This window comes from Motacilla alba, chromosome 27, assembly GCF_015832195.1.
Source record: "Motacilla alba alba isolate MOTALB_02 chromosome 27, Motacilla_alba_V1.0_pri, whole genome shotgun sequence".
Taxonomy (NCBI): domain Eukaryota; kingdom Metazoa; phylum Chordata; class Aves; order Passeriformes; family Motacillidae; genus Motacilla; species Motacilla alba.
The window spans coordinates 2,568,602-2,596,213 of NC_052042.1; the positions used below are offsets into that span (position 1 = coordinate 2,568,602).

A 27,612-nucleotide genomic window follows, 5' to 3' on the forward strand; every position below is an offset into this window, starting at 1 on the left:
CCACAGCCTAAAGGGAACAGGCACACCGACACACAAGACAACTAGCTCCAACGCTGACTTTTCCTACTTTTCCTCACGCTTACTTTGGCATGTTCCTCAACATGGAAACTCACCTCTTGACCCAAGCAGCAGCCAAATTCCTCTGACACCCTCTTTGCAACAGACATTGCAGCCACTCTGCGAGGCTGAGTACATCCAATCTTTCCTCTGGACGTATATCCTGCCTCAGCCAGGTACTGGGTAATCTGGGTTGTTTTCCCAGATCCCGTCTCTCCAATAACAATCAGAATCTGGTTGTCATGCACAGCCTAGAAAACACCAGAAAACACACACTTGTTACATTTTTTTTTACAAATCCAAACAAACCAAACAAAATCAGCATGGCTTCTAGCTGGGACTAGATTGAGCAGCTCTGGCTTTTGCTTCAACTGACCCAGGACAAACATCATGTAAATCTTCCTACTGATCAAGGCAGCAACCTGTTTGAAGCGCTCAGCTGCCTGACTCACGTGAGCTCAATATCAATTTGGACTTACATCAATAAACATCTGGAACCTCATGAAAGTACACAGATATACAGAACACTTTCACATACATCTTGTGAGCTAAAGTTCTGCACTTCAAATTATCAGCTGGCTATTCACCTATCAAAAAGCTAAACCAAGAGTATTTCTTTGAAATGACTGCTTGCCCAAACCAGAATGCCTTTCCATGAGTCTTACTTGGATCAGCTGCTCCTTCAGCCTGAAGATTGGCAGACTCTCTCTCTGCTCAATGATGGAAAGCTGGGTCTTCTTACCATACGAAGCTTTGTTGCCACCAAACGCGTGCTTCTTCCACTCTGGGATATCATTTGGCATCATCCCAATACCTCGCATGTTTGCAGCTATTTGTCTTCCATCCACTGGAAAAGAAACAATTTCATCATTCACACAGCCAGATTCACCCAGCACAGACCCTGATGATCCTGCTACAACTGCTCCACCCTCCAGGCCCTCTATTCTGGGCGTTTTAATGTTTTTTTCAGTTTCCAAGTGGATGTCCCCACTGTTACAGGAGACACCTGTACACATCCCCTGACATTCCTATTTCCATGTCAGCGGAAAAGCATTTCTGCTTGGACTCACTTTTCAAGTGTGGCAGACAAACACGGTATCAACACATCTCTCCTGGGTTGCTGCAGTGTAGTTAGAATATTGGGTGAAAATCCCTTTGCTAGGATTTTCTTCTCCTGAGAAGCTGAAGGGCCTCAGCTTCAAATAGAAACAATTTGTTATCTGCTGCTGTGCAATGCAGCAAATGCTTTCTCGATTGGTCCATGTGGGATGTTTCTACTTGCTCACCAATCAAGGAAGCAACAGCTCTTGGACTCTCTAGGAGTCACAGAACTTTATTGTTCACTCCTTTCTATTCCTGTCTCGCCTTCTGATGAATCTTTCTCTCTGTTCTTTGTAGCATAGTTACAGTGTGGTCTCTTTTAATGTAATACAGATCATCAGATAATAAACCAGCCTTCTGAAATATGATCAAGATCTCCCCTTCACTAAGTCCTAAGTGCCCCAAAGAGCACCACATCACTGGAGCAGCACAAAAAAGGCACAGTTCACCTGGGCTCAGACATACCATCAGGGAGAGGATCCACCCAGTGTGTGTTGAGCCCCATGGGGATGGAATCCATCTCTGCTTCTCTCTGCGCTTGTTTCAGTTCTCGCCTCTCTTTAGCCAAAGCACTTTGCATCATGGCAGCCTGGGACAGGGAACCGTCTGGATTCTGGAGAGCAAGAAGAAAAGACTTCAAGCACTACCATTCCTTCACTGCAATAGATCTTCTCTTTAGAAACAGCTTCTAAACAGGCTTTAAAAATACTCAAGTTTGTTTCTTAGAGCTCCAGGGCGTTTCCATCAGGCCAGCCTCATAAACTGTCATAGCCATAACTAACATGGAGCATCCTTACACTGCCCAGTCAGAAGGATTACAGGCACAACCAATGAACAGGATTTCTTTACTACCTTCTACTTTCAAAAGACAAGAAAAAGCAGAACAGAGCATTTTTGTTCTAACACACCTATGTAAAATGGCTTTTCAGTTCCATTATTCCACTTCACAGTCACCAGTTAAGTTAGAGCCCAGCTTTATTTGGAAGGACTTCAGTGGCTGTGTTTTTCAGGGCTCTCAGTAATGTGCAGGTGGGAAACTGGTTATTATATTCCCCAATATTTATACCATTTACTCAAATACATTGGGTGCAGGCTCAGAAATCTCTTACCTTGACTATTTTGATGGGACTCATATCCATGCTCTGTTTAGTGTGACCTCGAAGAAATGGTGGCTCTTCTTCAACCAGCTCAATCTCAAGATCCTCATCTAAAATTCACAAGTGACAATTGGTACAGAAAAATTCAACATCTTTTGGCTACATAAAAGTGCCTCTTCAAATAATGCTTCCTGTGCATTCTTAAAGGGAGTCTTAAAACTCCTTAGACTATTGAAAAACTCCTTAGAATATTCAAGAGATTCTGAAAATTCCTGAGGAGTTTTAAAAGTGAAAACATGCAAATAAAATGCACAGACAGGGCACATCCAAATGCCACTAATCATCCAGCCAGAGGAACCCTAGCTCCAAATATACAAGATGACAGCAAGCTGTGCTACACTTTACAGCTACTTCTATCATCAATCGATTTTTGAATCAAAATACATCCAGAAAGACAAGGAATTTACAACAATAAGACTGCTGGGAAATACTACCTTCTTCATCACCAACTTCAGGACAATTCCCACTCCTGCTCCTGGACCGGTATCTGCCTCTTCCCCTGTGCCTGTCCCACGTCCTGGAACGAGACCTGGAGCGAGATCCGTGCCTGCGCTTCCTGTCCCTGCTGCGGCTTCGGCTCCTCATCCTTTTCTTCTCCCTAACAAAGCAAAATTCCATCTTAGCAGGGCATTCCCACCTCGGGCAAAGGGAGCAGCCGAGACCTCCCCCCCAGACACACCAGGCACCTACCGATGGTCGCTGCCCCTCTGCTTGCCCAGCTTGTCTGCGCTGGGCATCAGAGCTTCGAGCTCTTTCAGGGCATCAGCTGCCACTTTCACATCATCTTCGTCCAGCATGTTCTGCAAAGACAGAGAACTGATGCCCCTTTCTGCAAAAGGGCTGACAAAAAGCTTGCCACAAAGAGTTACACACGAGATCGGGGTAACGGGAATTAGGCTGGAGGGGTGCAGGGCAGGCGCTGTGTCAGCCTGCGCACAGGTGCCAGAGCCGGGGTGCTGAGAGCGAGGTGGGAGGCCTGGGGAACAGTGGCGGTGCCAGGAACCCTGTGTTGGCCGGCATGCCTCGCTCGTCTCTCTCCGTTCGGGGGCAGAGGGTTTGGGAGGAAGGCTAGGGGAAGCCGCGGGAGGGGACATTTGCTCGGGCTGGCCTTTCAAATCCCTCCTCAGCACTTCGTTCCGATTCACAAGGAACACGGGCGAAAACTGAGACACAGTTCTATCTCCCTCTTCCGCTCTTACTGTCAACAGAGCTCCTACTTTAGCCCAGGCAGAGACAGAGTTAACATTCTGCTGGGTAAGCGGAGAGAAATGAAAAGATACCCAGCGAACAAACCGCTTCAACACTGCTTTGGAAACTGCAACGTTTCCACTACTTGGGGTACCTAAAACTAAGGTATAAATGCTCCTCTGTGTTGCAGAAAGCTTTGCACCCATCATGATGTCATTTTCCTCTCTGCAGCACTCGATCTTTACAGCCGCCACTAACAAAAAACGAAAGCACCGAGTCCACGGCCGATGCCAGAAAGAATCTGGGCAGCCTTCGCCCGGGCAGAGACGGAGATGCCGGCGTGCGAGCCGCGGGGTTCCGAAGGCCGGGCGGCAGCTGCGGCTGCCCCGCGGCTGCTCGGAGCCGCTCGCCGGCTCCCCCCGCCGCCCGGGCGCGCCCGCTCACGGCAACGACGCCAGCCGCGGCTCTCCTGCCGCCGCCCGCGCCTCCGCCGCGCCCCCACCCGCCCGCGCCGCTGCCGGGAGCCGCGGGAGCCGCCCGCGCCGCCGAACGAGCCGCGCACGGCCGCGCCGCCGCGGGACCCCGAGCGACGGGAGCGCGCAGCCCCGGCCCCGCGCACAGACCCCGCCGCGGCCGCGCCGCCCGCCAGCAGCGAGCCGCGGGACGCTCGCACACCCCGACTCTCGGCTCCGGACCTTCCCCAACGCCGGCAGCTCACCCCCACCCTCGGAGGGGCCCCGGGTCCCGCTGCTACGCGAGGGGAAATACTCACTCCTCCTGGGCACTCGGGCGCCTGGGACGCGGATAAAGAAGCCTTCGTCCGGAATCGGCCCCTCGTGGCTTGCCGCGGGGTCCCCATCTCACCCTCCAGCCTTCTTGCCGACAAAAACGCCACGAAAACGGCGGAGGAAGGTCAAAGTCCAAAAAGTCCAAAATATAATCCACGCGTGGGAATTACCAGCTCCTTCGCGTCGCCTCGGACCGAACGGGAGCCCAAGCACCTTGGGCACCACCTGTAATACCCGTGGGTTCCGGGCTGAAAAATCCAGTCCGGCTAGCTCTGCACTCCAGCCCGCACGGACGAAGCAGAAGGCGAGGAGCGCTCTTTCTCCACGTGCTACAGCGCCCTGGATTATCGGACGGACAGGGACAGCTCCGCCACACGCCGCCAACGCGGGAAACACAGGGCGGGCCCCGCGCACAGGGGACATTTATACCCGAGGAATGGGGGCGGGGACCCAGGGCCGCAGCCAATGGGATGCCGCTGAGGAGGGGCGAGGGGAGGGGTTGCGAGGGCGCAGACCATCAGGGGTGGAGCAGTGGGGGGGGGATGAGGAACATACCATGTGAGGGGAGAAGGGGACAGCCCGTGCGACATCACAGCCAGCGCAAGACAACAACTCGAAAACTATTTAGCGCGCTACAACATTATGAGGTGGGATTTTTCTACCCAGTTGAGGAGAGAAACCTGTGGGCTTTTTCCCTTTTTAAGGAGACAAAGGACAATTTGGTCCCTCCATCCACAGGGGACACATTCCTCCCCAGGAGCTGTTCCAGGGGGATCAGAGCGGCCAGAGGAGAAATGTCCAGCTCTGACACGCCTCAGGGCAGGCAGAGGCTTTTGCAAGAGGGCTCGCAGTAAGTTTGTAATTCCCATTTATTTTATGGTGATACAACATGAGGGAAAGCTCAGGACATTGAACAACATCCCTGCTCCCCTTTGTACAGAGAGGTATTTCCAACAGAGCTCCTTTTCAATGTGAAACATTCTTCCAATTCGCTGTGTAAAAACAACCAGTCAAGCTCCTTCTCTTCATTTCAACAATCATTTCAGCAAATGTCCCAGCTTTGGAAAAAAAAAAATAAGGTTTCTGCAGCTATGCAGTCAAATCAATTTCATATGTTAGCAATAGAAAAAATTTTACAGATAGTTTGGGCATGACGTAGCACGCACTGGGCAGTTTTTAAAACAAGGAACTGTTACATAATTTTTACAGACATTTGAGCTGCAAGAGCTCATTCTATTACAAAAACCCAACAGCTGTGATGTCACCAAACATTCGATGTGAAAATAAAGCACATGGCACATGGTAAAAGAGGTCCAAACATTTGTAACCATTTACATTCCCAGAGGGAACCGTGCTGCAGAGGGGATTACTGGTTGATGAACCCTTCAGCACCCAGGAGATGGGGATGAAGGGCAAGTCTTGCAGCCTGACCTGTGCCATTGTCCAAGTATATTCTAGGTGAGTTTCAAGAATTTTTCCCGCCTTATCCCAAAGCCAGAGATATTTAGTATCTCACCACAGATGGCTGAAATTAAATACAAGCAGTTACATTGCATGGGAAAATGCATCAACTTGGTAAAATAGAGAGCAGGCTGCTCCCAAAAAGCACTCACTGAACTGACCAGGAACGTTCAGCAGAAAGAAATCCCTTTGAGCAGGGTAAGAACACAAACTAGTCCAGCTTCTATTTGCCTGGGGACTCAGAACCCAGCCAGGCTGGGGAACAACCCGTGTCAAATCACCGTTTTCTTGTGCTGCTCAGCTCAGCCCCCAGACTCCCGAGGCTCAGATTTTGTCTCCTGAAAGGCGAATCCCTCGAGTGCTCCAAGGCCCACTGGCGAGAGGCCGCGGCGGCCCGTGCAGCTGCAGCACATCTGGGCCGCCCCTGGAGCTGCCGTGCTGCCCGAGCTGGCGCTGCACGGGCGAGCTGCAGGGCACCGCGTGTCCCCCGGGCCGCCGGCAGCAGCGCCCGGCCCCGGTGCCGCGGGCACGGCAGCAGCAGACGCAGCGGGCGCCGAGCTCAGCGCCGGCGGAAGGCGCGGGAGATCCTCCAGGCGTTGGGCTCCTCGTAGCGGTTGTAGAGGGGCTCCAGCCTCTGCTGCTTCTTCTGCTTGCTCAGCTTGGTGGGGTCAGAGACCTTGAAGAAAGCTGGGGCAAACTCCACCAGCCAGCGAGGATCGATGGTCGTCACCTCCCGCATGTACTCCTTGGTGGTCAGCACCAGCTCGTGATACACCACCCTGGCAAAAGGGACAGCGAGTCAGCAAATCGCCTTCTCCAAACCAGAGGCAACGAGGCAAGGCCTGCAGGAGCTACGCTTGCTCCTTCGGAGCTCCACAAGAAGCATGCAGAAGAGTTATCCCTCTGGAGAAGGGACTGAGCGAGCCCAGGGCTTGACAATTGCTTTTGTTCAAGTCTCCCTTCCAAACTAACTCTGTTCCCTAGCAGGATCTGAAATTACAGCTGACAAATCATCTGCAATTATTTCTCTTCCCTCTCCTACTCCACAACTACTCTTCAGCACAGACTTCCTTCATCCCATTTCAAACGACGCTCTCTCCCTCTTCAACACCCAGTGTTTTAAAGCCCCTTCCACCATAAAGGAACACACAATTCCAGCTTCAGGCATGGCCTTGCCTCCAAAGGTCAGTCTCATCTCTGCACGGGCACTGAGCTCAGCAGCAGAAAGAGACTAAAGGAGACCTGAAACTTTTCTCATGCATCGCTCAGCAATCAGGAGCCTCTGCTCAGATCTGTGCTCCACAAGCAGCACACCCCACAACTTTCTCTGCTACAAAGTCTGAGCAGAAACGGGAAATCCCACGCTATCGCCTTCCTTACCATTCAGGCTGCCTGTTGAAGAGAGCACTGGAGGGGTGGATGTAGACAACCTGCTGGTCAATGAGCGTCCTGTAGCCTTCCTGGGGATCCTTCTTGGCTGCATTTCTGAAGAAGCCACTGCAAATGGCCTTCTGGACCCGAACTGTGGCCTTCCCACAGGACACCACATCCAGCTTATGCCTGCCAGACAAGAGAGACAAAGATCAGAGCTCTCCAGATTTGGACGCAGCTACCCAGATGAGTTGAGCACATTTTCTTTAGCCACGACAATGTAAAACCAGCAAGGCACAGAGTCAGCGCTTGCACTCCTCGAGGTGCTCACCTGTCCATGATGCCCAACATCTGCTTGCGAATGTCCTGAGCCCGGCGTAAGGACCGGGCCTGGATGAAATTCTCATAGCACCAGGGGTTCGAAAACTTGTTGTTCTTCCAGGAATTGTACACCGCCAGCAGCGTCAGGTGGTCACCTTCTGTTTGATGGAACTTGGCTTTCTTTTGGTCAGCAAGTGCTTGTTTATCCTAACACACAAAACATACCTCAATCAGATCTCTACAGCACTGAGAAAAGCCCTGGGGGGCAAGAAGAATGACATCGGCTCCTTGTCATCCAGATCATGACATTTTAAACCTATCGTGACAGTGATACGGGATGGAGACAACACCGAATGCTTTCTCCATTTCAGCCCCTCTGTTTGAAAGAACACGTCCAAGCAAATGGCTCATTTCTGCTGCAGGAAGCACATGCACACACTGCACTAACTGGTTTGCTCACTGCTCTACTCATTACTTCAGTCATTCATCAAGAAATCTGCTGAAGCAGGAGGTCTGAGCCTGGTGATCCACACACCTCTCCCGTCTGCACATAAAACATGAATCAAATACTGCAGTTACTAGATCCAAACTGAAATGAATCACCCTGAAGAAGCAGTGGATCCAAGACAAACCTGATCCCACCACAGCAGAGCCTGCTGCTCGCTGACTTCAATGAAAGCAGCACGGGATAGAGGTGCCACGAGGAAACACTTTCTGTGCATCTGAAAATGCCCAGGCAATCTCAGCTCCAGAGCTGGGACTGGCTCGGTTCAGGCTGTCTGTGTTTGTTGGGACATGCAAGAGCCATTTTAGGACACCTCACTTCTACCTTCCCATCTGCAAAGAAACTACCAAGAGCACAGCTACAGGCCCTTAAATGAGAAGGAACATCAGAGAGGTAATGCACAAACAAACGTTCTGGCCAAATCACAAGCTTCTTTTGGGAAATATGCTCACTCCTAACCCCCGAGGCTTTCACACCAAAGCCACCCAGACTGTGACACTGCTGCCTCTGGCTCAGCTCCTCACCTTTGGCCTGTAGAACACATTCTGCACAGACAGCATGGAGACAATTGTCAGCATCTCCTCGCTGCATCCCAGGTGCACGGACATGATCAACATCTTACACAGCATCGGCTCCAGGGGGAATTCTGCCATCTGCAAGAAACATGTGCCAAGGCATTCAGGGAAAAATCTTCCGTCTTCTCAATGCAAAACAAAGCAATGCCCTTTCTAACATGTTTACTTTGCAAAGAGGTGTGCTTGACCCACAATGACTTCACTCCACATGAAGCAAATGATTGCTCTGTATTCACTATCACAAGGAGACCCCAATACTTACAGGAAGTTTTGAGACATTAGGAAATGTAAACTTATGAGTAAGGAGAAACACTAGCTGCTCCTTAAAAAGCAGAAGGCACCTTCAAAGGTACCTTTTTAAAGGACCTTAAAAAACTCAAGGTACAGCAGAACTGGGGTAAAAGAAAAGCTACCAAAAAAAACACAAGAGAGTGACAGCAAAGGCAAACCAACAATGCTAAGAGGTATTTTATTGTGCCTACCCTACGCCCAAGTCGAGTGAGCAGCCCCTCATCATCCAGAGCTCCCAGGGTGTAGAGCTGCTCCATGGCAGTAATCAGAGTCTCCATGGGGGGAGCATCCATGAAGTCAAAGGACAGCAAATCATTGATGCCCATAGCCTGCGAGGGATGGGAGAAAAGCCAGGTTAAAACACTCACAAGGAAGGCAACAAACCCCAGCCAGAGACAGAACACCAAACAGCGAGGCACCGCAAAACTTCAGGCAAGCCTGGCCTCGTGTCCTTATCCCGAGAGCAGCCGTGAATACACAGCTGCCTTCCTGCCCTTGAAAGAAGGAGCACTGGCCCGTGGCACCCCTGCACTGCTCAGCTCTCTGCTCTGTTCTTTAGCTCCTGCTCCACACAGCCCCCAAGCAAGAGGATTCAGCTGAGGAGGAGAAACAGAAGCTAAATGCTGCTTTTGGCACTTGTGTCTTGTAAAGCAGCGTGGCCTGACAGCTCCACAGGATGTGAAGTGTGCTCCCAGCAAGGGCAATGGCAGCAGCTTTCCCAGCTGGCACTGGGGTAATCCAGGTCACAGACTTCCTGAGGCATGGTACACACTTAGACAGGCCCAGGTCTGCAGCTCTAAACCCTCTCTAAACAATGGATGTCACCTGTTAACAATGTACATGTCCCCTACATAGGAAATGCTCCTGCCTGAGATTCTGTTTCTCCCACCTCCTGCAACCAACTGCTCTGTGCAGCTGAAACTCATCATCCAGCTGGCTAGCCAACAGAACAGCCCTCGACAGCAAAACACAGGAGCAAGCCCAGTGCCTGAGAAGGGCTTTGGTTGAGGTCTCCCTTCCACACCACCTCTGTTCACCAGAAGGATCTGAAATCACAGCACCGCTTCCCGAGACTCAGAGGCAGAGCCTCACTGGCTGGCACACTCAGCACGCTGGCTTGCTGCAAGCTGGTGCAATACCCACCTTCAGGGAGAGCACTGTGCTGGCCAGATTGGTTCTCTGGATTTCAGGCACGTTGGTGGTCAGCATCTCATCTCTGTAGGCACGTTCTGTGTACAACCTGTAGCATTTTCCTGGGCCCGTCCTGCCAGCCCTGCCTGCGCGCTGCTTGGCTTGAGCCTAAAGAGAACAAGGCACCTCAGTCAACAGCTACAAAAACCAGGTGACAACAAGCACAATAAAATGCTTATTCACAATTTCACTCGACTTTCAGTACAACACAGCAAAGCACGTACTGTGTAGGCACAGCCTCAAGGAGCCATCAGAAATGGGGGTTTATCACTGCCCCATTTTGCTCGCTTGTGCTCGGATGCCACACTGGCCAGACACACAACACCCACGGGGAGAGCCAAACACAGAATATCTACCTGGGAAATGGGTGTCACCACCAGCTGGTCGATTCCAGTCTTGGAGTTATAAACTTTCTGCTTCACAAAGCCAGGATCCACCACATAATAGATTCCATCAATAGTCAGAGATGTCTCTGCAATGTTGGTGGCAATGACAACCTGCAAAGCACACTCGGAGTCAAGCTCTGTGTCAGGCTGCCAAGACAACCCCACCACCCAACCTCATCCACTGGTGGCACATGAGGAGCGTGTAACAAATGCAACCACTGCCACCTGATGCTGAAAGGAGAAATGTGCTCACAGGGAACACAAGGAGATGTTACCCACAAGGATGGACAGCTTTTAGGTATCTACTTTTGCTTAAAGTCTGGGCAAAAAGGGAAAAGAGGGTGAAAACACCCACAATTAAAAGCAAGAGAAGCTTGTATGCAGACTGCAGGGGCTTCAGGGAGATTTTTTACCTATCACTCAGACACAGCCTGTATTCTGAGAAAAATCTCCCTGAGAATCTATCTCGAGATATTCACTGGCTGCTTGGGAGGAAATTTACCTCCATCCAACAGGAAGTGCATTTAGATTTTAGATTTTCAGATGAACTCAAGTGAGTATCCTTGACAGACAGCATTCAATACCACACCAAGAACAGAGGTCTGCTGCACCAGACGTTGTCACAAGTGCTCAAACGCTTAGAGAATTTGAGATGTATACAACCAAAAATGTGCTCTCAGCTGTAAATCATCTTTTCCCCAAGAAGTTTATCCTTTCAGCACTGTAATACAGCCCACTGTTAAAATATCAGCAGAAGAGGAGAGGGCACACAGGTGAAATTACCTTTCTGCTCCCTGGTGGGGCCGGGTCAAAGATCCTGGTCTGCATTTCACTGGGCAAAGCTGAATACACTGGGAGGATAATTAACTCCGGAACATCAGGTCCTAGAGATTTCATCCTCTCATAGAGGATTTCACAGGCAGTGTCAATCTCTTCCTGGCCAGTTAGAAAGACCAAAATGTCACCTACACAGGAAGTAAAGGAAAACAATCCTCAGAATCAATGCTGCTCATTACAACTCCTGCATTACATTACTTTCATTCCTCGCGGTTTCCACTGATGAGGATCCCCAACTTTTGCTACCAACTCTTAGCCCAAGGCAACAAACTCCAGTCTTCCACCCAACTTTTCCAGCATTTTAGTTACTGCATTTGCAAACAAGAAAGAACAGTCCTGACAGCATTTTGCTCCCATTACCAACGCGATCCATGACTTAAACAAAGACCTTGCTCAGAGGTCTTCCAATCCCCAACAACCCAAAACCATTCTCTGCTCACCTGGTGGCTCTGTTAAATGGATCTGCATGACTGTAATCAGACTGGCATCCAAATAATCTGTCTCTGGCTCTTTGGTGTACAGAATTTCTACTGGGTATGTCCTGCCAGGAATGGTGAAGATTGGTGCTTCGTAGAAATACTGAGAGAATTTCACAGCATCCAGAGTGGCCGATGTCACGATCAGCTTCATGTCCTGCCGTTTCTGCACCGTCTGCACGAGGACAAAGCTCTTGAGTCATTTCCTGCCTTTGGAACTATCAAAATATGGCCCCTGACTGAAGCCAGGCAAATACAACCAGCAATGAAAGGGGTTTTATCATCTGAGTAGAGGGGCAGCTCGTCCCAGGACCCAACATTTTAAAACATTGACCCCTGAGGTCCCATTTGAAGCCTCCCTTAGCCACACAATCACCAGAAAGCTTTTGGCAAAGCAGGATGAGCAAAGCAACAACACTCCCCTGTTCATCCACCATGATGAACATCCAGGATGGGAAATTCTCATTGCTTCCGCTGCATTTTGCTTGCTCTGCCTCCACACAGCAGCTCATTTCATCCCATAAACCCTTCAGAGCACATTTGCCCTTGAAGCACAGCTATGAACCTAACTCGTGGGACTCCACCTTTGCCTGTGCTCTCCTGTCACTGTCATATTTTCTGGGAAAAAATCCCCTTCCCCAGGATCTTCTCCTGGCAAGCTGAGAAGCCTCAGCTTCTCCTGTGTTTTGCTGTTTTGCAATGTGCTTGGAGGAGACTGTTTATCCAACATGGGAACTGTTGTTTCATTTCATGGCCAATCACAGCCAGCTGTATCTGGGCTCTGAGGAGTCACCAGTTTTCATGATCATTCTTGTTAACCTTCTGTCTCTATCCTTTCTCTGTTCTTTAGTCTAGTTTAGTACAGCATTCTCAAATAGAATATCATCAAATAATCAATTAGCCTTCTAAGAACACCGGGTCAGATGTTCCATTCCTCCTTCCCTGGGAACCCTGAGAATCCCCCACTCTCCCACCCACAGCGAAAGCAGCAAAAATCCAGCGCTCCTTTACCTTCTTCAGGAGCCCAAAGAGCACATCTGTGTGGATGGTCCTCTCGTGGGCCTCATCCAGCATGATGATGGCATACTGGCTGAGATCTGGGTCTATCAGGCACTCCCTCAGTAACATGCCATCTGTCATGTATTTGATGACAGTCTCAGGGCTGGTGCAGTCTTCAAAGCGGATGGTGTAGCCAACCTGGAGGCAAGAGTTGCACCACCATCAGCCTCATCAGCCCCCACTTTCATTCTCCCACAAACTCACCCCACAGCCTAAAGGGAACAGGCACACCGACACACAAGACAACTAGCTCCAACGCTGACTTTTCCTACTTTTCCTCACGCTTACTTTGGCATGTTCCTCAACATGGAAACTCACCTCTTGGCCCAAGCAGCAGCCAAATTCCTCTGACACCCTCTTTGCAACAGACATTGCAGCCACTCTGCGAGGCTGAGTACATCCAATCTTTCCTCTGGACGTATATCCTGCCTCAGCCAGGTACTGGGTAATCTGGGTTGTTTTCCCAGATCCCGTCTCTCCAATAACAATCAGAATCTGGTTGTCATGCACAGCCTAGAAAACACCAGAAAACACACACTTGGTACATTTTTTTTTACAAATCCAAACAAACCAAACCAAATCAGCATGGCTTCTAGCTGGGACTAGATTGAGCAGCTCTGGTTTTTGCTTCAACTGACCCAGGACAAACACCATTTAAATATTCCTACTGATCAAGGCAGCAACCTGTTTGAAGCGCTCAGCTGCCTGACTCACGTGAGCTCAACATCAATTTGGACTTACATCAATAAACATCTGGAACCTCATGAAAGTACACAGATATACAGAACACTTTCAAATACATCTTGTGAGCTAAAGTTCTGCACTTCAAATTATCAGCTGGCTATTCACCTATCAAAAAGCTAAACCAAGAGTATTTCTTTGAAATGACTGCTTGCTCAAACCAGAATGCCTTTCCATGAGTCTTACTTGGATCAGCTGCTCCTTCAGTCTGAAGATTGGCAGACTCTCTCTCTGCTCAATGATGGAAAGCTGGGTCTTCTTACCATACGAAGCTTTGTTGCCACCAAACGCGTGCTTCTTCCACTCTGGGATATCATTTGGCATCATCCCAATACCTCGCATGTTTGCAGCTATTTGTCTTCCATCCACTGGAAAAGAAACAATTTCATCATTCACACAGCCAGATTCACACAGCGCAGACCCTGATGATCCTGCTACAACTGCTCCACCCTCCAGGCCCTCTATTCTGTGCGTTTAAATGTTTTTTTCAGTTTCCAAGGGGATGTCCCCACTATTACAGGAGACACCTGTACACATCCCCTGACATTCCTATTTCCATGTCAGCGGAAAAGCATTTCTGCTTGGACTCACTTTTCAAGTGTGGCAGACAAACACGGTATCAACACATCTCTCCTGGGTTGCTGCAGTGTAGTTTCAATATTGGATGAAAATCCCTTTGCTAGGATTTTCTTCTCCTGAGAAGCTGAAGGGCCTCAGCTTCAAATAGAAACAATTTGTTATTTGCTGCTCTGCAATGCAGCAGGTGCTTCCTCGATTGGTCCATGTGGGATGTTTCTACTTGCTCACCAACCCAGGAAGCAGCAGCTCTCGGACTCTCTGGGAGTCACAGAACTTTATTATTCACTCCTTTCTATTCCTGTCTCGCCTTCTGATGAATCTTTCTCTCTGTTCTTTGTAGTATAGTTACAGTGTGGTCTCTTTTAATGTAATATAGATCATCAGATAATAAACCAGCCTTCCGAAATATGATCAAGATCTCCCCTTCACTAAGTCCTAAGTGCCCCAAAGAGCACCACATTACTGGAGCAGCATAAAAAAGGCACAGTTCACCTGGGCTCAGACATACCATCAGGGAGAGGATCCACCCAGTGCGTGTTGAGCCCCATGGGGATGGAATCCATCTCTGCTTCTCTCTGCACTTGTTTCAGTTCTCGCCTCTCTTTAGCCAAAGCACTTTGCATCATGGCAGCCTGGGACAGGGAACCGTCTGGATTCTGGAGAGCAAGAAGAAAAGACTTCAAGCACTACCATTCCTTCACCTGCAATAGATCTTCTCTTTAGAAACAGCTTCTAAACATGCTATTAAAATACTCAAGTTTGTTTCTTAGAGCTCCAGGGCGTTTCCATCAGGCCAGCCTCACGAACTGTCATAGCCATAACTAACATGGAGCATCCTTACACTGCCCAGTCAGAAGGATTACAGGCACAACCAATGAACAGGATTTCTGTACTACCTTCTACTTTCAAAAGACAAGAAAAAGCAGAACAGAGCATTTTTGTTCTAACACTCCTATGTAAAATGGCTTTTCAGTTCCATTATTCCACTTCACAGTCACCAGTTAAGTTAGAGCCCAGCTTTATTTGGAAGGAGTTCAGTGGCTGTGTTTTTCAGGGCTCTCAGTAATGTGCAGGTGGGAAACTGGTTATTAAATTCTCCAATATTTGTACCATTTAATCAAATACATTGGGTGCAGGCTCAGAAATCTCTTACCTTGACTATTTTGATGGGACTCATATCCATGCTCTGTTTAGTGTGACCTCGAAGAAATGGTGGCTCTTCTTCAACCAGCTCAATCTCAAGATCCTCATCTAAAATTCACAAGTGACAATTGGTACAGAAAAATTCAACATCTTTTGGCTACATAAAAGTGCCTCTTCAAATAATGCTTCCTGTGCATTCTTAAAGGGAGTCTTAAAACTCCTTAGACTATTGAAAAACTCCTTAGAATATTCAAGAGATTCTGAAAATTCCTGAGGAGTTTTAAAAGTGAAAACATGCAAATAAAATGCACAGACAGGGCACATCCAAATGCCACTAATCATCCAGCCAGAGGAACCCTAGCTCCAAATATACAAGATGACAGCAAGCTGTGCTACACTTTACAGCTACTTCTATCATCAATCGATTTTTGAATCAAAATACATCCAGAAAGACAAGGAATTTACAACAATAAGACTGCTGGGAAATACTACCTTCTTCATCACCAACTTCAGGACGATTCCCACTCCTGCTCCTGGACCGGTATCTGCCTCTTCCCCTGTGCCTGTCCCACGTCCTGGAACGAGACCTGGAGCGAGATCTGTGCCTGCGCTTCCTGTCCCTGCTGCGGCTTCGGCTCCTCATCCTTTTCTTCTCCCTAACAAACCAAAATTCCATCTTAGCAGGGCATTCCCACCTCGGGCAAAGGGAGCAGCCGAGACCTCCCCCCCAGACACACCAGGCACCTACCGATGGTCGCTGCCCCTCTGCTTGCCCAGCTTGTCTGCGCTGGGCATCAGAGCTTCGAGCTCTTTCAGGGCATCAGCTGCCACTTTCACGTCGTCTTCGTCCAGCATGTTCTGCAAAGACAGAGAACTGATGCACCTTTCTGCAAAAGGGCTGACAAAAAGCTTGCCACAAAGAGTTACACACGAGATCGGGGTAACGGGAATTAGGCTGGAGGGGTGCAGGGCAGGCGCTGTGTCAGCCTGCGCACAGGTGCCAGAGCCGGGGTGCTGAGAGCGAGGTGGGAGGCCCGGGGAACAGTGGCGGTGCCAGGAACCCTGTGTTGGCCGGCATGCCTCGCTCGTCTCTCTCCGTTCGGGGGCAGAGGGTTTGGGAGGAAGGCTAGGGGAAGCCGCGGGAGGGGACATTTCCTCGGGCTGGCCTTTCAAATCCCTCCTCAGCACTTCGTTCCGATTCACAAGGAACACGGGCGAAAACTGAGACACAGTTCTATCTCCCTCTTCCGCTCTTACTGTCAACAGAGCTCCTACTTTAGCCCAGGCAGAGACAGAGTTAACATTCTGCTGGCTAAGCGGAGAGAAATGAAAAGATACCCAGCGAACAAACCGCTTCAACACTGCTTTGGAAACTGCAACGTTTCCACTACTTGGGCTACCTAAAACTAAGGTATAAATGCTCCTCTGTGTTGCAGAAAGCTTTGCACCCATCATGATGTCATTTTCCTCTCTGCAGCACTCGATCTTTACAGCCGCCACTAACAAAAACCGAAAGCACCGAGTCCACGGCCGATGCGAGAAAGAATCTGGGCAGCCTCGGCCCGGGCAGAGACGGAGCTGCCGGCGTGCGAGCCGCGGGGTTCCGAAGGCCGGGCGGCAGCGGCGGCTGCCCCGCGGCTGCTCGGAGCCGCCCGCGCCGCCGCGGGACCCCGAGCGACGGGAGCGCGCAGCCCCGGCCCCGCGCACAGACCCCGCCGCGGGACCCCGAGCGACGGGAGCGCGCAGCCCCGGCACCGCGCACAGACCCCGCCGCGGCCGCGCCGCCCGCCAGCAGCAAGCCGCGGGACGCTCGCACACCCCGACTCTCGGCGCCGGACCTTCCCCAGCGCCGGCAGCTCACCCCCACCCTCGGAGGGGCCCCCGGGTCCCGCTGCTACGCGAGGGGAAATACTCACTCCTCCTGGGCACTCGGGCGCCTGGGACGCGGATAAAGAAGCCTTCGTCCGGAATCGGCCCCTCGTGGCTTGCCGCGGGGTCCCCATCTCACCCTCCAGCCTTCTTGCCGACAAAAACGCCACGAAAACGGCGGAGGAAGGTCAAAGTCCAAAAAGTCCAAAATATAATCCACGCATGGGAATTACCAGCTCCTTCGCGTCGCCTCTGACCGAACAGGAGCCCAAGCACCTTGGGCACCACCTGTAATACCCGTGGGTCCCGGGCTGTAAAATCCAATCCGGCTAGATCTGCACTCCAGCCTGCACGGACCCCACACGAACGAAGCAGAAGACGAGGAGCGCTGTTTCTCCACGTGCTACAGCGCCCTGGATTATCGGACGGGCAGGGACAGCTCCGCCGCACGCCGCCAACGCGGGAAACACAGAACGGGCACCCCCGCACAGGGGACATTTATACCCGAGGAATGGGGGCGGGGACCCAGGGCCGCAGCCAATGGGATGCCGCTGAGGAGGGGCCAGGGGAGGAGTTGCGAGGGCGCAGACCATCAGGGGTGGAGCAGAGGGGGGGGATGAGGAACATACCATGTGAGGGGAGAAGGGGACAGCCCGTGCGACATCACAGCCAGCGCAAGACAACAACTCGAAAACTATTTAGTGCACTACTGAAACAGAGATTTTTGGAGTTCACTTGAATTAAGCATTTAAAAGGTAGCCTGTAGAACTATGTGCTGAATTTTAAACTTCTTACTTAAGAAACCTCTACCATGGTACAAATGGCATAGGAAAATGCAAATTTCTGGAGTTTCTTACATAAAGAACAATACCTGAGAAGATCAAGAGATACAAAAAGCCCAGATAAAGGAACTCCTCTGTCTCCAAGCTAATTAAGCCCGACAGACGTACTCAGATAAGCACCAGGGTACCAAAAGCACATGCACAAAGGAGAGAAGTTCAAAAGTTCAGCCATGAGGAAGACCACAGCCTTCAGCCTCAGAGGACAACCCGAGACCCCCGTGCGACCACCACAGCAAAAAACGCATGCCCAGGAGGGCGTGGATCTGATTACCACACGAGGCGAGGACAGGCGGGGCCAGGGCTTGAATATGCATGGCAAAGCTGTGCAATGTACTGCATGTGGAACACCTTTGGGAATAAAGATGTGGGACAGGCTGCAGCTCGGCGCACAAGTTTTCACGGGAGCTATCCTGCTTGTGCCGGGCGCTGACATACATACCCACTTCATAACTAAATCTGGTTGTGGAGTTTATTTATTCCGCGTATCGCTTCACTGCAACATTATGAGGTGGGTTTTTTCTACCCAGCCGAGGAGAGAAACCTGTGGGCTTTTTCCTTTTTAAGGAAACAAAGGACAATTTGGTCACTCCATCCACAGGGGACACATTCCTCCCCAGGAGCTGGTCCAGAGGGGTCAGAGCGGCCAGAGGAGAAATGTCCAGCTCTGCCACGCCTCAGGGCAGGCAGATGCTTTTGCAAGAGGGCTCGCAGTAAGTTTGTAATTCCCTTTTATTTTATGGTGATCCAACATGAGGGAAAGCTCAGGACATTGAACAACATCCCTGCTCCCCTTTGTACAGAGAGGTATTTCCAACAGAGATCCTTTTCAATGTGAAACATTCTTCCAATTTGCTGTGTAAAAACAACCAGTCAAGCTCCTTCTCTTCATTTCAACAATCATTTCAGCAAATGTCCCAGCTTTGGAAAAAAAAAAATAAGGTTTCTGCAGCTATGGAGTCAAATCAATTTCATCTGTGAGCAACAAAAAAAATATTTTACAGATAGTTTGGGCATGACGTAGCACACACTGGGCAGTTTTAAAACAAGGAACTGTAACATAATTTTTACAGACATTTGAGCTGCAAGAGCTCATTCTATTACAAAAACCCAACAGCTGTGATGTCACCAAACATTCGATGTGAAAATAAAGCACATGGCACATGGTATAAGAGGCCCAAACATTTGTAACCATTTACATTTCCAGAGGGAACCGTGCTGCAGAGGGGATTACTGGTTGATGAACCCTTCAGCACCCAGGAGATGGGGATGAAGGGCAAGTCTTGCAGCCTGACCTGTGCCATTGTCCAAGTATATTCGAGCTGGGTTTCAAGAATTTTTCCTGCCTTATCCCAAAGCCAGAGATATTTAGTATCTCACCACAGATGGCTGAAATTAAATACAAGCAGTAACGCTGCATGGGAAAATGCATCAACTTGGTAAAATAGAGAGCAGGCTGCTCCCAAAAAGCACTCACTGAACTGAGCAGGAACGTTCAGCAGAAAGAAATCCCTTTGAGCAGGGTAAGAACACAAACTAGTCCAGCTTCTATTTGCCTGGGGACTCAGAACCCAGCCAGGCTGGGGAACAACCCGTGTCAAATCACCGTTTTCTTGTGCTGCTCAGCTCAGCCCCCAGACTCCCGAGGCTCAGATTTTGTCTCCTGAAAGGGGAACCCCTCGAGTGCTCCAAGGCCCACTGACGAGAGGCCGCGGCGGCCCGTGCAGCTGCAGCACATCTGGGCCGCCCCTGGAGCTGCCGTGCTGCCAGAGCTGGCGCTGCACGGGCGAGCTGCAGGGCACCGCGTGTCCCCCGGGCCGCCGGCAGCAGCGCCCGGCCCCGGTGCCGCGGGCACGGCAGCAGCAGACGCAGCGGGCGCCGAGCTCAGCGCCGGCGGAAGGCGCGGGAGATCCTCCAGGCGTTGGGCTCCTCGTAGCGGTTGTAGAGGGGCTCCAGCCTCTGCTGCTTCTTCTGCTTGCTCAGCTTGGTGGGGTCAGAGACCTTGAAGAAAGCTGGGGCAAACTCCACCAGCCAGCGAGGATCGATGGTCGTCACCTCCCGCATGTACTCCTTGGTGGTCAGCACCAGCTCGTGATACACCACCCTGGCAAAAGGGACAGCGAGTCAGCAAATCGCCTTCTCCAAACAAGAGGCAACGAGGCAAGGCCTGCAGGAGCTACGCTTGCTCCTTCGGAGCTCCACAAGAAGCATGCAGAAGAGTTATCCCTCTGGAGAAGGGACTGAGCGAGCCCAGGGCTTGACAATTGCTTTTGTTCAAGTCTCCCTTCCAAACTAACTCTGTTCCCTAGCAGGATCTGAAATTACAGCTGACCAATCATCTGCAATTATTTCTCTTCCCTCTCCTACTCCACAACTACTCTTCAGCACAGACTTCCTTCATCCCATTTCAAACGACGCTCTCTCCCTCTTCAACACCCAGTGTTTTAAAGCCCCTTCCACCATAAAGGAACACACAATTCCAGCTTCAGGCCTGGCCTTGCCTCCAAAGGTCAGTCTCATCTCTGCACGGGCACTGAGCTCAGCAGCAGAAAGAGACTAAAGGAGACCTGAAACTTTTCTCATGCATTGCTCAGCAATCAGGAGCCTCTGCTCAGATCTGTGCTCCACGAGCAGCACACCCCACAACTTTCTCTGCTACAAAGTCTGAGCAGAAACGGGAAATCCCACGCTATCGCCTTCCTTACCATTCAGGCTGCCTGTTGAAGAGAGCACTGGAGGGGTGGATGTAGACAACCTGCTGGTCAATGAGCGTCCTGTAGCCTTCCTGGGGATCCTTCTTGGCTGCATTTCTGAAGAAGCCACTGCAAATGGCCTTCTGGACCCGAACTGTGGCCTTCCCACAGGACACCACATCCAGCTTATGCCTGCCAGACAAGAGAGACAAAGATCAGAGCTCTCCAGATTTGGACGCAGCTACCCAGATGAGTTGAGCACATTTTCTTTAGCCACGACAATGTAAAACCAGCAAGGCACAGAGTCAGCGCTTGCACTCCTCGACGTGCTCACCTGTCCATGATGCCCAACATCTGCTTGCGAATGTCCTGAGCCCGGCGTAAGGACCGGGCCTGGATGAAATTCTCATAGCACCAGGGGTTGGAAAACTTGTTGTTCTTCCAGGAATTGTACACCGCCAGCAGCGTCAGGTGGTCACCTTCTGTTTGATGGAACTTGGCTTTCTTTTGGTCAGCAAGTGCTTGTTTATCCTAACACACAAAACATACCTCAATCAGATCTCTACAGCACTGAGAAAAGCCCTGGGGGGCAAGAAGAATGACATCGGCTCCTTGTCATCCAGATCATGACATTTTAAACCTATCGTGACAGTGATACGGGATGGAGACAACACCGAATGCTTTCTCCATTTCAGCCCCTCTGTTTGAAAGAACACGTCCAAGCAAATGGCTCATTTCTGCTGCAGGAAGCACATGCACACACTGCACTAACTGGTTTGCTCACTGCTCTACTCATTACTTCAGTCATTCATCAAGAAATCTGCTGAAGCAGGAGGTCTGAGCCTGGTGATCCACACACCTCTCCCGTCCGCACATAAAACATGAATCAAATACTGCAGTTACTCGATCCAAACTGAAATTAATCACCCTGAAGAAGCAGTGGATCCAAGACAAACCTGATCCCACCACAGCAGAGCCTGCTGCTCGCTGACTTCAAAGAAAGCAGCACGGGATAGAGGTGCCACGAAGAAATACTTTCTGTGCATCTGAAAATGCCCAGGCAATCTCAGCTCCAGAGCTGGGACTGGCTCGGTTCAGGCTGTCTGTGTTTGTTGGGACATGCAAGAGCCATTTTAGGACACCTCACTTCTACCTTCCCATCTGCAAAGAAACTACCAAGAGCACAGCTACAGGCCCTTAAATGAGAAGGAACATCAGAGAGGCAATGCACAAACCAATGTTCTGGCCAAATCACAAGCTTCTTTTGGCAAATATGCTCACTCCTAACCCCCGAGGCTTTCACACCAAAGCCACCCAGACTGTGACACTGCTGCCTCTGGCTCAGCTCCTCACCTTTGGCCTGTAGAACACATTCTGCACAGACAGCATGGAGACAATTGTCAGCATCTCCTCGCTGCATCCCAGGTGCACGGACATGATCAACATCTTACACAGCATCGGCTCCAGGGGGAATTCTGCCATCTGCAAGAAACATGGCCCAAGGCTTTCAGGGAAAAATCTTCCGTCTTCTCAATGCAAAACAAAGCAATGCCCTTTCTAACGTGTTCACTGTGCAAAGAGGTGTGCTTGACCCACAATGACTTCACTCCACATGAAGCAAATGATTGCTCTGCATTCACTATCACAAGGAGACCCCAATACTTACAGGAAGTTTTGAGACATTAAGAAATGTAAACTTATGAGTAAGGAGAAACACTAGCTGCTCCTTAAAAAGCAGAAGGCACCTTCAAAGGTACCTTTTTAAAGGACCTTAAAAAGCAGAAGGTTCAGCAGAACTGGGGTAAATGAAAAGCTACCAAAAAACCACAAAAGAGTGACAGCAAAAGCAAACCAACAATGCTAAGAGGTATTTTATTGTGCCTACCCTACGCCCAAGTCGAGTGAGCAGCCCCTCATCATCCAGAGCTCCCAGGGTGTAGAGCTGCTCCATGGCAGTAATCAGAGTTTCCATGGGGGGAGCATCCATGAAGTCAAAGGACAGCAAATCATTGATGCCCATAGCCTGCGAGGGATGGGAGAAAAGCCAGGTTAAAACACTCACAAGGAAGGCAACAAACCCCAGCCAGAGACAGAACACCAAACAGCGAGGCACCGCAAAACTTCAGGCAAGCCTGGCCTCGTGTCCTTATCCCGAGAGCAGCCGTGAATACACAGCTGCCTTCCTGCCCTTGAAAGAAGGAGCACTGGCCGTGGCACTCCTGCACTGCTCAGCTCTCTGCTCTGTTCTTTAGCTCCTGCTCCACACAGCCCTCAAGCAGGAGGATTCAGCTGAGGAGGAGAAACAGAAGCTAAACGCTGCTTTTGGCACTTGTGTCTTGTAAAGCAGCGTGGCCTGACAGCTCCACAGGATGTGAAGCGTGCTCCCAGCAAGGGCAATGGCAGCAGCTTTCCCAGCTGGCACTGGGGTAATCCAGGTCACAGACTTCCTGAGGGATGGTACACACTTAGACTGGCCCAGGTCTGCAGCTCTAAACCCTCTCTAAAACAATGGATCTCACCTGTTAACAATGTACTTGTCCCCTACATAGGAAATGCTCCTGCCTGAGATTCTGTTTCTCCCACCTCCTGCAACCAACTGCTCTGTGCAGCTGAAACTCATCATCCAGCTGGATAGCCAACAGAACAGCCCTCGACAGCAAAACACAGGAGCAAGCCCAGTGCCTGAGAAGGGCTTTGGTTGAGGTCTCCCTTCCACACCACCTCTGTTCACCAGAAGGATCTGGAATCACAGCACCGCTTCCCGAGACTCAGAGGCAGAGCCTCACTGGCTGGCACACTCAGCACGCTGGCTTGCTGCAAGCTGGTGCAATACCCACCTTCAGGGAGAGCACTGTGCTGGCCAGATTGGTTCTCTGGATTTCAGGCACGTTGGTGGTCAGCATCTCATCTCTGTAGGCACGTTCTGTGTACAACCTGTAGCATTTTCCTGGGCCCGTCCTGCCAGCCCTGCCTGCACGCTGCTTGGCTTGAGCCTAAAGAGAACAAGGCACCTCAGTCAACAGCTACAAAAACCAGGTGACAACAAGCACAATAAAATGCTTATTCACAATTTCACGCGACTTTCAGTACAACACAGCAAAGCATGTACTCTGTAGGCACAGCCTCAAGGAGCCATCAGAAATGGGGGTTTATCACTGCCCCATTTTGCTCGCTTGTGCTCGGATGCCACACTGGCTAGAGACACACAACACCCACGGGGAGAGCCAAACACAGAATATCTACCTGGGAAATGGGTGTCACCACCAGCTGGTCGATTCCAGTCTTGGAGTTATAAACTTTCTGCTTCACAAAGCCAGGATCCACCACATAATAGATTCCATCAATAGTCAGAGATGTCTCTGCAATGTTGGTGGCAATGACAACCTGCAAAGCACACTCGGAGTCAGCACCAGCTCTGTGTCAGGCTGCCAAGACAACCCCACCACCCAACCTCATCCACTGGTGGCACATGAGCAGCTTGTTACAAATGCAACCACTGCCACCTGATGCTGAAAGGAGAAATGTGCTCACAGGGAACACAAGGAGATGTTATCCACAAGGATGGACAGCTTTTAGGTATCTACTTTTGCTTAAAGTCTGGGCAAAAAGGGAAAAGAGGGTGAAAACACCCACAATTAAAAGCAAGAGAAGCTTGTATGCAGACTGCAGGGGCTTCAGGGAGATTTTTTACCTATCACTCAGACACAGCCTGTATTCTGAGAAAAATCTCCCTGAGAATGTATCTCAAGATATTCACTGGCTGCTTGGGAGGAAATTTACCTCCATCCAACAGGAAGTGCATTTAGATTTTAGATTTTCAGATGAACTCAAGTGAGTATCCTTGACAGACAGCATTCAATACCACACCAAGAACAGAGGTCTGCTGCACGTGTAACAACCAGATGTTGTTACACGTGCTCAAAGGCTTAGAGAACTTGAGATGTATACAACCAAAAATGTGCTCTCAGCTGTAAATCATCTTTTCCCCAAGAAGTTTATCCTTTCAGCACTGTAATACAGCCCACTGTTAAAATATCAGCAGAAGAGGAGAGGGCACACAGGTGAAATTACCTTTCTGCTCCCTGGTGGGGCCGGGTCAAAGATCCTGGTCTGCATTTCACTGGGCAAAGCTGAGTACACTGGGAGGATAATTAACTCGGGAACATCGGGTCCTAGAGATTTCATCCTCTCATAGAGGATTTCACAGGCAGTGTCAATCTCTTCCTGGCCAGTTAGAAAGACCAAAATGTCACCTACACAGGAAGTAAACAAAAACAATCCTCAGAATCAATGCTGCTCATTACAACTCCTGCATTACATTACTTTCATTCCTCGCAGTTCCCACTGATGAGGATCCCCAACTTTTGCTACCAACTCTTAGCCCAAGGCAACAAACTCCAGTCTTCCACCCAACTTTTCCAGCATTTTAGTTACTGCATTTGCAAACAAGAAAGAACAGTCCTGACAGCATTTTGCTCCCATTACCAACGCGATCCATGACTTAAACAAAGACCTTGCTCAGAGGAGTCTTTCAATCCCCAACAACCCAAAACCATTCTCTGCTCACCTGGTGGCTCTGTTAAATGGATCTGCATGACTGTAATCAGACTGGCATCCAAATAATCTGTCTCTGGCTCTTTGGTGTACAGAATTTCTACTGGGTATGTCCTGCCAGGAATGGTGAAGATTGGTGCTTCGTAGAAATACTGAGAGAATTTCACAGCATCCAGAGTGGCCGATGTCACGATCAGCTTCATGTCCTGCCGTTTCTGCACCGTCTGCACGAGGACAAAGCTCTCGAGTCATTTCCTGCCTTTGGAACTATCAAAATATGGCCCCTGACTGAAGCCAGGCAAATACAACCAGCAATGAAAGGGGTTTTATCATCTGAGTAGAGGGGCAGCTCGTCCCAGGACCCAACATTTTAAAACATTGACCCCTGAGGTCCCATTTGAAGCCTCCCTTAGCCACACAATCACCAGAAAGCTTTTGGCAAAGCAGGATGAGCAAAGCAACAACACTCCCCTGTTCATCCACCATGATGAACATCCAGGATGGGCAATTCTCATTGCTCCCGCTGCATTTTGCTTGCTCTGCCTCCACACAGCAGCTCATTTCATCCCATAAACCCTTCAGAGCATTTGCCCTTGAAGCACAGCTATGAACCTAACTCGTGGGACTCCACCTTTGCCTGTGCTCTCCTGTCACTGTCATATTTTCTGGGAAAAAATCCCCTTCCCCAGGATCTTCTCCTGGCAAGCTGAGAAGCCTCAGCTTCTCCTGTGTTTTGCTGTTTTGCAATGTGCTTGGAGGAGATTGTTTATCCAACATGGGAACTGTTGTTTCATTTCATGGCCATTCACAGCCAGCTGTATCTGGGCTCTGAGGAGTCACTAGTTTTCATGATCATTCTTGTTAAGCTTCTGTCTCTATCCTTTCTCTATTCTTTAGTCTAGTTTAGTACAGCATTCTCAAATAGAATATCATCAAATAATCAATTAGCCTTCTAAGAACACCGGGTCAGATGTTCCATTCCTCCTTCCCTGGGAACCCTGAGAATCCCCCACTCTCCCAACCCACAGCGAAAGCAGCAAAAATCCAGCGCTCCTTTACCTTCTTCAGGAGCCCAAAGAGCACATCTGTGTGGATGGTCCTCTCGTGGGCCTCATCCAGCATGATGATGGCATACTGGCTGAGATCTGGGTCTATCAGGCACTCCCTCAGTAACATGCCATCTGTCATGTATTTGATGACAGTCTCAGGGCTGGTGCAGTCTTCAAAGCGGATGGTGTAGCCAACCTGGAGGCAAGAGTTGCACCACCATCAGCCTCATCAGCCCCCACTTTCATTCTCCCACAAACTCACCCCACAGCCTAAAGGGAACAGGCACACGGACACACAAGACAACTAGCTCCAACGCTGACTTTTCCTACTTTTCCTCACGCTTACTTTGGCATGTTCCTCAACATGGAAACTCACCTCTTGGCCCAAGCAGCAGCCAAATTCCTCTGACACCCTCTTTGCAACAGACATTGCAGCCACTCTGCGAGGCTGAGTACATCCAATCTTTCCTCTGGACGTATATCCTGCCTCAGCCAGGTACTGGGTAATCTGGGTTGTTTTCCCAGATCCCGTCTCTCCAATAACAATCAGAATCTGGTTGTCATGCACAGCCTAGAAAACACCAGAAAACACACACTTGGTACATTTTTTTTTACAAATCCAAACAAACCAAACCAAATCAGCATGGCTTCTAGCTGGGACTAGATTGAGCAGCCCTTGCTTTTGCTTCAACTGACCCAGGACAAACATCATTTAAATATTCCTACTGATCAAGGCAGCAACCTGTTTGAAGCGCTCAGCTGCCTGACTCACGTGAGCTCAATATCAATTTGGACTTACATCAATAAACATCTGGAACATCATGAAAGTACACAGATATACAGAACACTTTCAAATACATCTTGTGAGCTAAAGTTCTGCACTTCAAATTATCAGCTGGCTATTCACCTATCAAAAAGCTAAACCAAGAGTATTTCTTTGAAATGACTGCTTGCTCAAACCAGAATGCCTTTCCATGAGTCTTACTTGGATCAGCTGCTCCTTCAGCCTGAAGATTGGCAGACTCTCTCTCTGCTCAATGATGGAAAGCTGGGTCTTCTTACCATACGAAGCTTTGTTGCCACCAAACGCGTGCTTCTTCCACTCTGGGATATCATTTGGCATCATCCCAATACCTCGCATGTTTGCAGCTATTTGTCTTCCATCCACTGGAAAAGAAACAATTTCATCATTCACACAGCCAGATTCACACAGCGCAGACCCTGATGATCCTGCTCCAACTGCTCCACCCTCCAGGCCCTCTATTCTGGGCGTTTAAATGTTTTTTTCAGTTTCCAAGTGGATGTCCCCACTATTACAGGAGACACCTGTACACATCCCCTGACATTCCTATTTCCATGTCAGCGGAAAAGCATTTCTGCT

The 27,612-nt window shown here is 49.9% G+C and overlaps 2 protein-coding genes across 6 annotated transcripts in view; both read right to left on the reverse strand.

The window, feature by feature from the left end:
- Positions 1 to 170: 170 nt before the first annotated feature.
- On the reverse strand, positions 171 to 4,578 carry LOC119712036 (ATP-dependent RNA helicase DHX8-like). Its single transcript, XM_038162842.1, has 7 exons — positions 4,276 to 4,578; positions 3,006 to 3,115; positions 2,750 to 2,913; positions 2,268 to 2,365; positions 1,624 to 1,771; positions 800 to 904; positions 171 to 308 (listed from the first exon to the last, which is right to left on the reverse strand). The coding sequence occupies exons 1-7, from the start codon at positions 4,360 to 4,362 to the stop codon at positions 298 to 300; spliced, it is 723 nt and encodes a 240-aa protein (XP_038018770.1). The 5' UTR covers positions 4,363 to 4,578; the 3' UTR covers positions 171 to 297.
- A 1,298-nt stretch (positions 4,579 to 5,876) lies between these two features.
- The window catches only part of LOC119712209 (ATP-dependent RNA helicase DHX8-like), a 28,478-nt gene continuing 6,742 nt past the window's right edge, over positions 5,877 to 27,612 (reverse strand). The window contains exons 1-17 of one of the 5 annotated variants that reach the window (XM_038163196.1): positions 17,144 to 19,820; positions 15,976 to 16,085; positions 15,720 to 15,883; positions 15,238 to 15,335; positions 14,593 to 14,740; positions 13,692 to 13,873; positions 13,083 to 13,277; positions 12,717 to 12,902; positions 11,670 to 11,880; positions 11,176 to 11,357; positions 10,363 to 10,503; positions 9,959 to 10,114; positions 9,007 to 9,144; positions 8,474 to 8,602; positions 7,455 to 7,651; positions 7,133 to 7,312; positions 5,877 to 6,531 (exon numbers count right to left, since the gene is read on the reverse strand). In XM_038163196.1, the coding sequence (XP_038019124.1) occupies positions 6,312 to 6,531; positions 7,133 to 7,312; positions 7,455 to 7,651; positions 8,474 to 8,602; positions 9,007 to 9,144; positions 9,959 to 10,114; positions 10,363 to 10,503; positions 11,176 to 11,357; positions 11,670 to 11,880; positions 12,717 to 12,902; positions 13,083 to 13,277; positions 13,692 to 13,873; positions 14,593 to 14,740; positions 15,238 to 15,335; positions 15,720 to 15,883; positions 15,976 to 16,085; positions 17,144 to 17,230 (2,724 nt within the window). In that variant the 5' untranslated portion in view covers positions 17,231 to 19,820 and the 3' untranslated portion in view covers positions 5,877 to 6,311. Of the gene's footprint in view, positions 6,532 to 7,132; positions 7,313 to 7,454; positions 7,652 to 8,473; positions 8,603 to 9,006; positions 9,145 to 9,958; positions 10,115 to 10,362; positions 10,504 to 11,175; positions 11,358 to 11,669; positions 11,881 to 12,716; positions 12,903 to 13,082; positions 13,278 to 13,691; positions 13,874 to 14,592; positions 14,741 to 15,237; positions 15,336 to 15,719; positions 15,884 to 15,975; positions 16,086 to 17,143; positions 20,040 to 20,640; positions 20,821 to 20,962; positions 21,160 to 21,981; positions 22,111 to 22,513; positions 22,652 to 23,465; positions 23,622 to 23,871; positions 24,013 to 24,699; positions 24,882 to 25,195; positions 25,407 to 26,241; positions 26,428 to 26,607; positions 26,803 to 27,216; positions 27,399 to 27,612 lie in introns of those variants that run through there. The other 4 variants (XM_038163195.1, XM_038163197.1, XM_038163194.1 and 1 more) reach the window with 4 other exon arrangements.